Source organism: Chroicocephalus ridibundus, chromosome 4, assembly GCF_963924245.1.
Source record: "Chroicocephalus ridibundus chromosome 4, bChrRid1.1, whole genome shotgun sequence".
NCBI lineage: Eukaryota > Metazoa > Chordata > Aves > Charadriiformes > Laridae > Chroicocephalus > Chroicocephalus ridibundus.
This window is the reverse complement of record NC_086287.1, coordinates 95,386,967-95,401,413: the sequence shown is the minus strand read 5'-3', so window position 1 is coordinate 95,401,413 and position 14,447 is coordinate 95,386,967. Positions and strand designations below refer to the sequence as shown.

Sequence of the window (14,447 nt, the reverse complement as noted above, 5' to 3'; positions counted from 1 at the left end):
GGAGATACAATCACTTGTATTGCAGATAAAAAAGCAATGTTCACTGTGAAAATAGTGCACAACTGAACTCCATAATACGTATAGTTTTGTATATAATAGTACATGCTTCTGAAGAACATAACCCTTACACAGTGGAGTGCAGAAAACAGCCCACCTAAATATCATGGAAACTCCACCTGCACCATTAGAGCTGTTGTACCCCTTGGTTTCCATACACAAAAGACCATGACTCCACACCGGGGAGACAGTGTAAGTGCATGCCTTATACAAGTCTGATCTAAACGGCAGCAGTAATATCTGGGCACTCACTGAAGCAAAAGTGTATAGACACAAGATGTGTTACTGGCATCATAGGACAAAACACAGGACATACCAAATTTCTCCGAGGAAGACAATTCCGAAGTCGTTAATGTACTATCAGGCAAATCAAAGCTGTACTCTGCCCACTGTTGAGCCCAGCACCCAGAAGCAGGAATTGGAGAGCACAAGTCAGTGCAGATGCCAAAAGCCACGCCTCAAGACTCTTACACTGGCCACCAAGGAAAGCTTTTTCAGCTCTCCCATGCCTAGCTCTAGCAGCTAATGGGGCTTTCGAGTCCCCGACAGAGGTAATTCTCTCCAGCACACTCACTGAGCGTGCAAAGTGTTAGGCTGTATCACAGTGTATTTTCCTCTAGTACAGAGAGCAGCATGCATAGATTCCTGTTGCTGTACCCATAAAAAAAAGGCAACACAGAGCAACACAGAGACATGCAAGCCAGCAGCATCAGCAGAGTGAGGCAGTGTTAGGGCTGCAGCATTCAGCTCTCTGTCACATACTCCTGACAGCTACTACAGCTTAGCAATACCGAGGGCCCTCTCATCAACCTTGCTTTCAGCTGTCTACAGAAATTTGTTTTCCTCTTTCCAGTCCAAACTCCAAACGTGTCTCCAGCCACAAAGCTGGGTATGAATAAGGTCATAGCTTCAGTCCCCCCAACTTCGCTCTGCTGCAGTCAGTCAACAAAAGCCATATATGTGCAGTTTCCCCTTTGCAGCCAAACATCCATACATGTCTCTTAGCTCCACTAACATCTCACTGTAGCCTGCCCACAAGAAGTGCTGATGTACAGCATCTTCAGCCCTTTCACTATGAAACAAATGCCAGGGTCTTGACAATGCTGGAGACACAAAGATCTGTCCTATCAGTTCAGTCCAAGAAAGATCTGACAGATAGAATTTATCTGTCCAGTAAATTACTTATCCACTGCCCGTTCCCTACAAGGAAAGAACAAATGGTTTATTTAAATTATCTGGCAGGAAACTGAGGTACAGTGAGCTTAAGTAACATCTCCAAGGCCAGTCAGTTGAGTCTGTGATAGGGCCCAGGACTTCCTGGCTTTCACCTACACACTCAAACCATCTTACCTAGAACTTCCTTTGCTACCCAAGATGGGCCAGGGCCCTGGAGTCACGTTTCTTAGTATACTAACTTGCACTTGTGACAGTGTGAATGCAAAGCACAGCTACAGACCCTGCACATACACACCTACCTTTACAGCATTGGTTGTTTGTTCAAGTCTATCCCTGTCCTGCCATGCCAGGACACAGACAGCTCCCCTGATGCACAGAGCTGAGTTTCTCTTCTTACAGTCCCTAAGACGAAACGTGAATAACCACCATTCCCCCACAAACTACACCTTTTCATCATTCCCCTCCTCCCCATCTCACTTCACAACAATCCAACTAGGGCAAGGATCCCACAAAGCTGTGTAACATAATACTCACAGTGAACTTTGTTAGGAGTGGTCTGTTTCCGACGGGACATGTTTCCCTGACCTGGGAGCACAGAGTGTTCGTTCCCTCAGCAGAGGGCTCACCTGAGAAGAGAAGAGCCTGTCACACACACCACTGGAACCTTCTGAGCTTCTGGTCAAACACAGTTTACTGTCTCAGGGTCACTCTCCACCCTTCTGCCTACAGTGCTCGTTCTGCATCACCACAGCCGTATTCAGTGCCAGCATCCAACACAATCCACAAGCATTTCACAAGCCACCGTGTAGCAGGCAGTCCCACCCAGTTCTCAAGCAAACTTACAAGCAATCCTGTCCCCAGCACTCAAAAAGCTGAGTGCCCCACTTCAAGAGTGACTGCAATCTCAGTCCACCCTTCTCCCTCCTGTCCATTCCCACAGCTGACAGGACAAGAGCCTAATCAAACCCGCAGACCCTGCCCTATCTCCGTCCTCCCACCCAGAGACCCAGAGGGGACACAAGGCCCCATCGTGTCCAGAAGGCTGGTGTCAGCCACCAGATAACCCAGCCCAGGCAGACAAGGGAACTGGCCACCCTATGGTCACAGCTCCAGACATGGTGGCAGCAGCTGACTTGATGGTGTGGCCAGCCCAAGGGACAGGTCTTGTCCCAGACAGACGCCCCTCAAAGAGGCTGACCTCATGGCCCTTGCAGACAGGCACAGGGAGAGGGAAACAGCAGGGCTGCTGCACCCTTCCTGCTGCCAGGACAGCCCTGGGCAGGCAGGGACAGGGACAGGCGGGAGGGGGACACACCGCCTGCCCTCCCTCGGGAGGGACCATCGACACCCCACCTCGCATGGGGAAGGACGCACCTCCCTTGTCCCTCACAGGTGGAGCCACACCGACCCCCTCAAACTTCACAAGGGGGGAAACATCGACTCCTCATCCTCAGAGGAAGGAATCAACCCCAACAGTCCCCTCAGGCAGACAGACAGACAAGAGGTGGAGCTCAATCCACTTCCCCCAACAGATGGACACAGGGATCCTGTCAGCCTCCCACCGACACACGGACACAGGGATCCCCTCAGCATCCCACAGACACAGGGATCCCGCAGCCTCCTCAGACAGACGGACACAGGGATGTCATCAGTCTCCCACCAACAGACGGACACAGGGATCCCGACAGACAGACACGGGGATCCCATCGGCCTCCCACCAACAGACGGACACAGGGATCCCCTCAGCCTGCCACCGACAGACGGAGGGATCCAGCCGGCAGTCCCCGCGCACGGGAGGTGGCAGGAGGGATCCAGCCCGCAAGCGGGCAGACACACGGACAAACGGACCGCGCTCCCCGGCAGAGGGACGGACGGAAGAACCCAGCCCGGGCCCCCGAGGATGCCGACAGGCGACCGAGGGACCCATCCCGACATCCCGGACGGACAGACCGGCCCGGCCCCTGGCAGGCTGAGGGACCGACGCCGTCGCCCCTCAGGCGGACGGCGGGATCCGGCCCGCCCCTCGCGGGCGGACGGCCCCGGCCCGGCCCGCCTTACCCGGTCCCGCTGCAGGCGCCGGGGAGCCGCAGACAGACAAAGGGCCGCCGGACAGACAGACGGGCAAGATGGCGGCGCCGCCAGAGCGCGCCGCGCGGGCACGGGCGCGGGCACAGGCACGGCCCCGGGAAGCCCCCGGCAGGGCACGGCCACGGCACCCCACGGCCCGGCGGCGGCAGTGCCCCGCCGGCTGTCAAAGACCTCGCCTGCAGAGCCCAGGGGCGGGCTTTTCATTCTCCGAAGCATCTCACCTGTTTTTCATGGATCCGTCCCAGCCAGCAGCTCCCGGCCGCCCGGAGGAGCTCATCCGCGCCGGTTACCGGTCTCCCGCACCCCGGCGCGCAGCCCGGGAAGCGGCGTCGAGCCCCGGGCCCCTCTGCTGGCAGCGGCCGAGCCCCACGCCCGCGTCGGGAAGCGGCTCTGCCTCTCTGCTACCGGAGCTCAGCAGAGTCCCGCTTTCCCTGCAAGGTCAAAAAAAAAAAAAAAAAAAAATCACGATTTTAGTATTAATTTAAAAGCCGCCACCGGCGTTACGAACTCATGCACACGTTTAGACAGGACACCCCCCTCCCCGCACCGCAGAGCGGGGGGCTCAGGGCTGCTTTCCCCCGCGGGCCATCGGCATCCCCGGAGCAGCCGCCTCCACGGGGGCCTGCGGGCACCGCCTGGCACTCGCCTCGGGCCAGCTTACCCTCGGGGCTACGCCGCCCCGGAAAAAGGCAGCGGCGAGACTGCAGCCCCCAGTACCGGGCTCAGGCTCAGCCCGACCCTCCCTCACCCAGGTGCCACGGCCCCCTGGTCCTCAGAGAACCGGAGACCCCTCCGCCCACCCAGCGACTCGGCGCGGCGTCTTCAACCGAGCCGGCTGCCGTCCCCCGTAGAGGCGGGGCCGGCGGCAGGGGAGTAGCAGGCGGAACGCTGTGCTCCCGGAACCTCCGCGCCGGGCGGCGAGTGCCGGCGGGCTCCTATGAGAAGGACCATCACGCAACAAGGATCCCTCCGCTGGGTCATTTAGTCCCTCCGCGCCGCTCTCCTCACTTGTCCCACTGCCGCTTCTTTGCAGGGACGCCACCGCGTCGATACGGCAGGCACTTCTTGTGGCCTTGCCTCCGCAGCTACCGGAACAGCTCGGTCGTGCCCTGAGTAAGGAGTAGGGACCACCGACTCCGTGGATTCCTCCGCACGCGGTGAGCTGGTCCGCTGAGGGACCCGCCATTTTGGGTGCCCGAAGCTTTCGCGGAGGGGCGGCCGGTGAGTGGGGCTGCGGCTGTAGCGGCCGAGCTGGCGGCGATGGCGCGCTCTCGGTGGCCGAGAAGGTGCTGGTAGTGAGGGGGACGCCTTGCCCTAAATGCCCCCTGGGTGGGACGAGGGCAGCCCCCGAGCCTGCCCCGCCCCGTCCGCGCTGTGGGACGTTCCCTCGGCGCCAGTTCGCTGGGGACGGCAGCGGGGAGGAGGCAGAGGGGTCTCTGCCTCTCAGCCCCGTCGGGGCTGCTCGGTAAAGCGAACGCGGGGCCTCCTGAGCGCTTTTCTGAGGTAGCTCTGGCCATTGGGCAGCTAGGCGGCCAGTCTGGCTGGCGGACTAATGTACCTGGAAACAGCCCTAGCGCCAGGCTAATTGCTATACGAGTAAAGGTTAATCTCGGCCTGGTCAGAGTAGCAGCCCGTCTGCAGGAAGAGATGGGAAGGCAAGGTACAGGGAAGGAAGAATTGGATCAGCGTTTCTGCAGCAGGGTGGCCGAGAGCCTCATGCGGGGGAGTGGGGGCAACAAAACTTTTTAGAATGACAGCAGGATGGTTGTGAAAAAACGGCTGGGAGCTGGCTGCTGCTTAATGGCTGTGTTTTGAACTGGTCTGTTAAAACAGGTTGCTGTTAAACAGAATAGTTGTTTAACAGGTAATTTTACAGAGATATTGCAGCTTGCACTATAAAGTTATTTTAATGTTGTAGGAGCCTGTTCCAGTTACAGAAGGGAAAAACTTGCTCTTTATGGCATCAGAGTTATATCACTATATATATAATATCAGTATATATATTTTTGTATCGATATTTTTTGAGCTTGGTTCTGTGCACCATTGAAATAACTGTATTGATGTGTGACTAGATCAGCTAAATAAACCACTAGTTACACACAAAATGCTGTCGCTATCTAAAAGTCTGCTCCAGTGTGGCCTTCGGGTACAAGCCAAGATCTTTGTATGTGATAGCTCTTAAGAAAGGATCTTTTGATGAACAGTTCTTGGCATAACAAAATGCTGTACTAAAGTGTCTTCTGAGTTAGTTTGCTGTAGGACTAATGAGTTGAACTGGCTTATGAGAGACTGGAGAAGTGCCAGAGCACGTGTTCGGGAAGGAGGAGGAGTGCGGGGAATACGGAATGGCAACTTTTTCCTTATGATGACAGGACTGTTCCAACCTTAGTTTGTACGGTCCTTGGGTGAATCATAGAGCTCTTTTACAACTTGCATATTAATTGGGCTGAGGTCGGTTTGGTTCTTGTAGCTGACTTCATGTTTCTTTAGAAAAGTGGTTTTGTCAGTGAAGTAACAGAGGGGATTTGACTGTATGATGGTTGTCGCAGATGGCATCTTGAAGAAAGCATGCCTTCTAGCAGCTGTGCTGTTTATTGTGAAATTTGAGGGGTTTTCACACTTGGGCTTATTAGAAATCTAGGGCTGAATGGAACCTCGAAATATCATCTCAGTAAGCTCAGCTTACTGAACTGAGGCACAGTCACATTTTCCTAGGCCACTGCTGGTAGATATTTGTCTAACATTCTTAGAACTTTATGTGCATCAATGGCTAGTGTCACTTGTCCAGATTAAATAGACCCAGGCCTTTAACTTGTTTTGGCATATGTTTTCTAACCCTATTATTATTTATGGAGTAGTGCCAGTTTTTTATCATTTTGCATCTGTTTCTGGGATTGAGATTCCATCTGTCAGAATGGGAATATCCAGGAAGTTTCTATTCTGTGTCAGCCTTGGTTAGGTGTAGGTTTGTAGGTAGGAAAGGGAATAATGCGTGCTGTAGGTCCGGTAATTTTTAAATAACCAGATTCAGGAATAGCAGGCCTGTGCTGTTTGTTTGGAGAAATTGGTGTTTTTTTCCCCAAGTAAAACAGTGACTAGTGTCCTTCTGGTGTGACCAACAGCTCCTGGTTCCAATAACCTTCCCCTCTTCTCCCACAGAAAGTGCTTATCATGTTGGGCTCTGGGTTCAAGGCTGAGCGCTTGCGAGTCAACCTGCGCCTTGTCATCAATCGCCTCAAACTGCTGGAGAAAAAGAAGAGTGAGTATTTGAGGGGGCAGATGTAATGCAGGTGTGACTGGGGATGCTTTTGGGGCTCAGGAGACACGAGGAGAAGATTTTTCTGGAGTCAAGGTACTTTCATGGGCCAAGTATGGAGTAGCCTTTTGCTCTTCCTTGCTGGACCCAGGCCTTGCAGTCTGCCCCAATGTGCAAGTACCCGGAGGAGCAGGCTGGCCACAATGTGTCCTCTGCCCACCTTCCTGGCAGGTGTTAGAGTGCAGTTTATGGGGTGGTAGCTGTGGGCCCTGTGTGGAAGGACATGCCAGTTTGTCCCGGGGGGGCCTTTCCTGGGCCTTCTGTGCCCACAGCATAGTGGGGAACTTCCTGGGTGCCGTGGGAGGCTCTCCCCACCTGTGCTGTATTGCCCTGCCCAGACACAGATAAGATCCATGGTTCTGATTGACTGCAGGGAAGTTGAAGGTGTGGGAGTGTTTGTAGCGGCTAAAAGCTCACTTTCCTTTCTGCCGTGAGTTGGTGTGCTAGAACGTAGACACAAGGGCCCCACCAAGCCATGTCTCAGTGTCATGCACCGTAGAGCCTTGATGAAGGAGAGAGAGAAACTCATGATGGCTTTGTGCATGGTGGGACTGTGGGTGGGTATGGAGGCAACAGCCCCTGCCAGCCCAGTGACTGGCCTTGGGGATATGTGCTGTAGCGGAGTTGGCCCAGAAGGCAAGGAAGGAGATTGCAGATTATCTGGCAGCTGGAAAAGATGAGCGTGCCAGGATTCGTGTGGAGCACATCATCCGTGAAGATTATCTTGTGGAGGCCATGGAGATCCTGGAGCTGTACTGCGATCTGCTGCTAGCCCGCTTTGGCTTGATTCAGTCCATGAAGTAAGCTCTGACCTAGAGGGTATGCTGTGGGAGAGGGTCCAGGCCCCCTGGGCTCAGGGAGGGCTACTGCTGGGGGCAGGCCTGGGATACAGAAGGGCACCTGTTTGTCCTGGTGTCCTAGGGCCTCCAGAGACCTCTTCTTCCCCAGGCAGGGAAGTCTCTGGAGCCTGGCATGGAGGATGGGGCCATTCAGTCTAAGCAGATTGAGGGCAGCAAAGACTCCTTGTGGAGATAGGATTGCCTTTTGTTTTGCTTAGGGAGCTGGACTCTGGCCTGGCAGAAGCAGTATCTACACTGATTTGGGCTGCACCACGACTCCAGTCAGAAGTGGCTGAGTTGAAGATTGTGAGTAGGGTTATTTGAGGGGTGTTACACGTGGAGGGTGGGGGTGATGCTGCTAAAAGCTGGTGGAAGCTTGTGTCCGGGACTCTGTGTCATTAAGGCAGATGGAGACCCCAGTATAGGTGTCCCTGGAGCATCAAGGATGGCTAAGGCTGCTCAGCAGGGGTGCTCAGTGGCAGAAATGAGGGCAACAGGTGGGGAGGTATATCATCTGTAGGGGCTACAGCAGATGTGCAGTGTGTGGTGGGGGAAAGCAAGGGTGTGCATGTTCCCAGAGTTTCTCTCCTGCTGCAGGTTGCTGACCAGCTGTGTGCCAAGTACAGTAAGGAGTATGGGAAGCTGTGCCGGACAAACCAGATTGGGACAGTCAATGACAGGGTAATGAACTGGTGGAATAGCTGCAGCCAGCTGGAGCTGGCAGGACAGATACACCTGCTTTAGCTTTCTGCCCCTTTTTCTTGTGGCCAGTGGCTGAGGCCTGTGGCTCACTGCAGAGTAGGGTGGGCCAGATGTGCTGCTGGGGGACCTGCCTGCATTGGAGCATGGGAACATAGTGCTGAGGTCCCTGGCAGGTGTGGCCTTGCTGTGCTGGCTGTGGATGGAGAGGAGCAGAGCACATGGAGCCCTGGACTGTGGTTGCCAGCAGCCTCCTCTGCAGCAGTGCCGTATGGGGAGGGAAGGCCTCCCCAGGCCTGCACTGTGCTCCCCACAGCAGGTGGCCCTGGCTGGGATAGAGGTCTGATGTGCCGCACTGTCCCAGTCCTGCTGAGTGTCTCTGCACCCCTGTGTTCCAGTTGATGCACAAGCTGAGCGTGGAGGCGCCGCCCAAGATTCTGGTGGAGAGATACCTCATCGAGATTGCCAAGAACTACAATGTACCCTATGAGCCTGACTCAGTGGTGATGGTGAGTGAGGCACCTGCAAGTCTGGAGCTTCTTTCTATGTTCCAGTCGTTGAAATGTCCTGCTAGTGCTCTGCAGGCTTTCAGAGCACAGGGCTGTGGCATTGCAGCAAACTTGGTGGTAATTCTGCTTTAGTATCTTCTAGACAGACCTAGAATAACAGGATCTCTGCTCTTTCCCACAGTCCTATGGCATGTGGCTGTAGTTAGTCATGCCGTAGTCTGGTTCCTGTTCTGATTTCCATTAATATCACTGTGTAGCTGCTGTCTGTTTTGTGCTTGTGTTGTGTCCTTGTTGCATTGTCCCGTCTTGTCCAGGGACAAATGCTGCATCTAATGCTGTTCAGAGGACTGTGATCAGAATAGAGATGTGTTGGTGAGCAGAATTCTTCCACCCTGTCCAGGCTGAAGCCCCTGCAGGCGGAGAGGCAGATCTGATCGATGTGGGATTCACAGATGATGTGAAGAAGGGTGGCCCTGGAGGGGGAGGAGGTGGTGGATTTACAGCCCCAATGATTGGTCATGATGGATTAGTACCCATGCCGGTAATGATGCCTATGCCTATGCCCATGCCAACACCAAATCCGCCCGTCTCCTATCCACCTCCAAAGGGACCGGTAAGTGCCTTTGCTTTGTCTGTTCCCTTTTTCTATGGAAGATTCCAGTTGTGGTGCTTAGCCCTGTGCCTGATGATTGGGAGGTGTTTGTACCTGATAGCTTGATGTGTCAGAAGGCCGTCATGTTGCTGTGAGACTGCATGGGTTGGAAATTGTTGGCAGTGCAGCTGAAGCTTCATGTTGCTTCTTGACTGTGGAAGTTCCTACCCCTGTTCTCCAGCCAGCCCTCTTTGCCTTCAGGGAACAGAGGAGTCCAGACTTAACTCCTGAGGCAGTCTTCTGACTGTCAGGCTTTTGACCAGGGGTTGGAGCTGCACTTTGAAGTTGCTAGGCTGGTAGTGTGCCAAGATTCAGTCAAGGAAATCAGGTGAGTTTTGTGGGGTGGGAACGGCACAGAAAAATGCGGAAGTGCCCTGCCTTCAGACCTGCAAGGGAAGGGACGGGACCAGGTCAATGGCTCTTGGAGATGATTTGTTGCAAGGGTGGAAGGTGGGAGCTGAAGAGAGCACTGTTTTCTGAATTCAGTCATGTACAGGGTATCTGTGTAGACTGGAGAGTGGCAGAAGAGTGGGGTGGCTTGGAATCTGAATATGGTCTCAGCAAGGCTGCACTGTTTTTTTGTGGAAAATTTGGGCCCAGTATCATCAGCTGGCTGAGGGTCCAGGTGTAAATATGCTGAGGACTTGTGTCAAGTCTAGGGTTTCAAGGTATAGTTGTGTTACAAGTAAGGGTAGTACAAAGCCTTGAGTGAGCCAGAGATCTCTTTCCTCTTTTGTGATACTGCACTTAGGAGAAATGGCTCAGGTATGCTTAAGGCAGGGTATTACCCTTTGTCTCCTGGTACTTCTCGTGCCTTGAAAGGTGAAGTGTTTAGTTGTAGAATCATAGGGTCAGAAGGGACCTCTGGAGATCATCTAGTCCAACCCCCCTGCCAGAGCAGGGTCACCTAGAGCAGGTTACACAGGAATGTGTCCAGGCAGGTTTTGGATGTCTCCAGAGTTGGAGACTCCACCACCTCTCTGGGCAGCCTGTTCCAGTGCTCTGCCACCCTCAAAGGAAAGAAGTTCCTCCTCATGTTTAGGTGGAACTTCCTATGCTCAAGTTTGTGCCCATTACCTCTTGTCCTCTAGTCATGCTGGTTCTTTAGAATAACCCACAGTCCTGTTAGCTGTGTCTGGTTGCTCTGGTGTGTCTGGTGACTCATCTGACTTGATGCTTGAGAATCTTTTCCTAGCAAGTATAAACTGTATCAGGTTGGGTACTTGCCTGCATTTATCTTAGACTACTGCTTTCTCTGACTCCCATGGCAGCTGTAGGTGTAGTGTGTCCCATGGCTGCTCTCCCAGGTGAGTACTCTGATGCATGACTCTAATCTTTCTGTACAGGAGAACTTCAATGGCCTGCCAGTGGGGACCTACCAGCCTTTCAGTAACATCTGTCCACCACCAATTCCAGCAACTCCACCAACATACGAGTCTGTAAGTGCCTGAGCTGAATTACCATTGTGGGCAGCAGAGGGAATGTCAAAAAGAGTGCGGTGGTAGTCACGGAAAAGGCAAATGTTCGTGAAGCACATTACTGTCAACATTTGGAGCTTTTGGGGTGGTGCTTGGCATTGCTTACGGGGATGGTGAATCACTGAGTGCATGTGATGGGAGAATGACTTGTGAGCAGAAGTACCTCATTCTGTTGTGTGCTTGGGCTGCAAAGGAAAGCCAAGATCTATTTTACTGCATTGTTAAAATGGTGATAAACAGCTAACAAGTAGAGTCCACAAATTCCAGGGGTTTTTGCAATGTGAAGGGTTTATCACCTTCAGTCTGTTTAGTTAATGGCTTTTGAACTAATTCATAGTTAGCTTGGATGAACATTTTGGCTGACCCAGATGATGTGTGTTTAAACACTCCTCCTTTGTAACCTGTGTAACCTGCTCTAGGTGACCCTGCTCTGGCAGGGGGGTTGGACTAGATGATCTCCAGAGGTCCCTTCCAACCCTATGATTCTATGATTCCCAGACTTTTCTCAGTCCTTGGGGACAGCAAAGGAGAGGCTGAAGTCTTCTCGTTCTGTGCTTGCCTATGTTTTTGCTGCTGCAGTTATGATCATGCCTCTCATTTTGCTTTCAGTGACTTGCTGCTTGTTTCTGCTGTATCCTGAGTAGGGATGAGTGTAGCCAAGCACCTGTGTGTGCTAACACCTTGTACTAGCTGCACAGCAGGCTTTGAGTCCAGAAGATGCAAGCACAGATGCAGCAGTTATTTGCAGGGTAGAGATAGATGGCACTGACTGCAGCCCACAGGAATGATGAGTTATACCAGCACAACTGACCATGCCATGGGCCTTCGTCCCAACCAGACCAAGACCTGAGATGGGGTCATTTTGTACCTTGCGGCTGGTTACAAGGACCTATCTGTTGCTTAGGAAAGAAAGGAAGGAGTAGCTGTGATTACGTGGATGAAGAGGGCAGTCTTCTCCCACTTATGTCCTTGATAAATATTTTAGACCTGCTAGTGGATATGCTCTGTTTATCCAGTTATAGAGTATGGCCAGTGAAGCTGCTTTGATTGACAGGGAGGGAGAGGAAACTCAAAGCACTGCCTCCTTTTCTTGGGAAGAGAGGCAGATTCTTCCGAGTGTGCTGGAAGCCAGGCTCATTGTAGGGGAGGGGTGAGGTACGCGTTACTCTGCATGGGTGTGGCTGCTGTTGCCCATGAGCAGCACCCACACATCTGTGTGATTCTGTGCCTGGTAGGAGAGAGCACTGTAGTAACTGAGAGTCTTTTCCAGATTGATGAGCCTAACACTGACAAGGAAACTGCTGCACCAGCCGCTGGTGAGTATGTCAGGAGGTACGGGAAACCTAGGGTAGTATGGGGCTGCAGTTAGCTTTCCATATGGGGAACAATGTGTAGAACTCAACACATCTTGAGAGCAGGATTTGAGTTTAGAGAGGACTCTGATGGAAATGGAGAGTATCCTCTCGAAACTGGGAGGATCCAGACTTCCACTGGGAAGCTCAAGAACTAGAGTTTGACTTCCAAGACAGTACTGAGTCTCCAGCTTAAGCTGTCTCATCAGACCGGGTATAGGACATTGCAGGGTAAAATGAGAAAGCAACAGCTCTAAGGGATAATATATTTTTTACACAGCATAAATAATATTGTTCTGCAGCAACAGAATGAGAGAAGTAAGCACTGAGAGGGTAGGTAGGTTTGTATTAATGTCAGTGTTGAGGTTGCATGCAGCAGAACAGGACTAGTAGAGATGGCTGTTATCTGTTAGTCCATCTGCCTAAAGGCTTATGAGATGCTTCATGCATTGTAATTGGATCATAACAAAATTCTTCTGCCCTGTGATTCTGCTCTGTGTTTTGAAAGCACTGATTATCTCTAGTGCTTGATAAGGGTGGAGAGGGTTTATAGAGTAAGTAGATCCTTGCCAACTCCAGGAAGGATTTCTAATGAGCTAATGGAGTCCTCTGGGGAGTGTCGGTGATGTGTGCTGAAGAAGATAGGCCTATGGGCGCACTGGATCTGGCTGTATGCTTCAGTTTGACAGCTGGGTGACAGCATGTGATACCTGCATGTGTCTTTAGGAGGTGCTGGAACGGAGGGAACAGGGACTTTGAATCCTCTTGATGCCGTCTGGCTGGTATAGGCATGTGGGAGCTTCAGCCCAGCTGCAGCTGGCTGTGGGCAGTGGAGGGGGCTCTCCTGCTGTCTGGTGCAGCTGCAGGTGGGGTCACCAGTCTGGCTCTGCTGTGGCTGTGGCCCCGTGCAGCCACATAAACCTGAAACCTTGTGGTTTTCCCCATTGAGTCTACAAGCAGCTGGAGCTGTCTGACCACTGGTCCAGTTCAGAAAAATAGACTGGTACTGAGTTTTTGGTAGAACAATATTTCTTTTGTGTGTCTCTGTTTGCCCTGGTGAGACTGTGATGATGGTGAGGTGAAACGATATTTCTCTTACTCTAAACAGGGCCCGGGCCAAAGTCAGAAGCTTCTCCTAAACCAAGAGCTGGAGCTCCTAATACCTTTGATAACTTTGTGCTGCCTGAATTACCATCCGTGCCAGATACGCTGCCAACAGCATCTGCTGGCGCCAACTCTTCTGCCTCTGAAGACATTGACTTTGATGATCTTTCTCGGAGATTTGAGGAGCTAAAGAAGAAAACATAAAACTGACTGGGCTGTCACTCCCGTGTGAGGGGCAGGAGCTGTGGCGGCTGCTTCTCTCTGAAACACTCCCCTTGAAATTGGTTTCCTGTATTAACCTCAAATGAACGCGCTCTTCTTTTTGCGCTCTCTTCCTGCTGTACTTAAACCAAATGTCGCCACTTTCCTGATCTTTGCTCCAGGAGGTGAACTGTGGGGAATCTTGTGAGACTGGAGTTGGGAACAGCCCCTGTCAGTCTGGGAAGCTGTACAGGAAAGCTGTGCGTAATGTTCTGGGAGTCGTTCCTGGCAGAGAAGGGAAGTGAAGGCCGAAACGGGACAGGGTTTTCTCCTCTCCCCTGGTGGTCTCAAGCGTCATCCACAAGCTGCCCCTCTCTGCTCAATAGCCTGTATGGTAACAGTGATTAAGTCCTTTCAGTAAGACTTCTAACTAATTGGGGTGGAAGCAGGGAATACGGTCATGAGGAGATGTGGCGTTGTGCTTCTGCCGTCTCCCTGGCTCCAGCTCTGTCCGGTTGCGGTTTGCCTGATGTCCTCTTCTGTTCCCGCTGGACTCCGTGGCCTTCGCTGCGTTCCCGGCAGGGGTCGGCTCCCTGCTCACAGGAGGCAGCACTGAATGCCTTCCCCTTTGGTGGCACGTTCTGCCCCAACCCGCTGGCAGGGCATGCAGAGCGACACGGCGTCTGTGGCTGTGCCAGCTCCTTTCTTGTGGGGGAGCTGAGGTTGGGGGGACCTGGAGGGGACCCCGAGGGTGCAGGTGGCAGTAACTCCTCACCCCTGAACGAGGGGAGGGGAGATCCCTGGCCTCTGCAGCTGGGGTGGCACAGCTGCTCCCCGACGCCAGAGGGGCTGCTGAGCCGCGCCTGCCCTCTTCTGTGTAACGTATGTGTACATAACACTTTCACACAACTTTTCTTTGAAGTTTTTGTCGATTTGTATCTTATGGGTTGGTTCCTAATAAAGCGTGGGCTCCTGA

General features: G+C 52.8%; 2 protein-coding genes across 20 annotated transcripts in view; one reads left to right on the top strand and one right to left on the bottom strand.

The window, feature by feature from the left end:
- Positions 1-4,461, bottom strand: part of ZNF821 (zinc finger protein 821) — a 13,769-nt gene extending 9,308 nt beyond the window's left edge. For 6 of the 15 annotated variants that reach the window (XM_063334969.1, XM_063334973.1, XM_063334970.1 and 3 more), the window contains exons 1-3: positions 3,983-4,115; positions 3,543-3,752; positions 1,768-1,859 (exon numbers count right to left, since the gene is read on the bottom strand). Coding sequence is in view for 7 of the 15 variants with exons in the window: in XM_063334958.1 (XP_063191028.1) it covers positions 1,768-1,807 (40 nt within the window). In the remaining 8 variants the exon portion in view is untranslated. Of the gene's footprint in view, positions 1-1,532; positions 1,636-1,767; positions 1,860-3,291; positions 3,383-3,542; positions 3,753-3,868; positions 3,941-3,982; positions 4,231-4,329 lie in introns of those variants that run through there. The other 9 variants (XM_063334967.1, XM_063334974.1, XM_063334962.1 and 6 more) reach the window with 8 other exon arrangements.
- IST1 (IST1 factor associated with ESCRT-III) lies at positions 4,338-14,447 on the top strand. Of its 5 annotated transcripts, none has more exons than XM_063334979.1 (10): positions 4,338-4,478; positions 6,481-6,580; positions 7,257-7,437; positions 7,695-7,782; positions 8,074-8,157; positions 8,574-8,684; positions 9,085-9,297; positions 10,683-10,775; positions 12,085-12,130; positions 13,275-14,447. In XM_063334979.1, exons 2-10 carry the CDS (start codon positions 6,493-6,495, stop codon positions 13,472-13,474), a joined length of 1,104 nt encoding a protein of 367 aa, XP_063191049.1. In that variant the 5' UTR covers positions 4,338-4,478; positions 6,481-6,492; the 3' UTR covers positions 13,475-14,447. The 5 variants fall into 5 exon arrangements, with proteins under 5 accessions (XP_063191049.1, XP_063191048.1, XP_063191050.1 ...); XM_063334978.1 differs by having other exon boundaries at positions 4,405-4,542; XM_063334980.1 differs by lacking the exon at positions 10,683-10,775 and having other exon boundaries at positions 4,405-4,542.

What these genes read in the sequence shown, in the direction of transcription:
- IST1 (XM_063334979.1), top strand. Translation starts at nt 6,493, where the DNA reads ATGTTGGGCTCTGGGTTCAAGGCTGAGCGCTTGCGAGTCAACCTGCGC. An exon ending in AGCCTGACTCAGTGGTGATG is followed by an intron (nt 8,685 to 9,084) that starts GTGAGTGAGGCA and finishes CACCCTGTCCAG; the next exon opens with GCTGAAGCCCCTGCAGGCGG. An exon ending in ATCCACCTCCAAAGGGACCG is followed by an intron (nt 9,298 to 10,682) that starts GTAAGTGCCTTT and finishes CTTTCTGTACAG; the next exon opens with GAGAACTTCAATGGCCTGCC.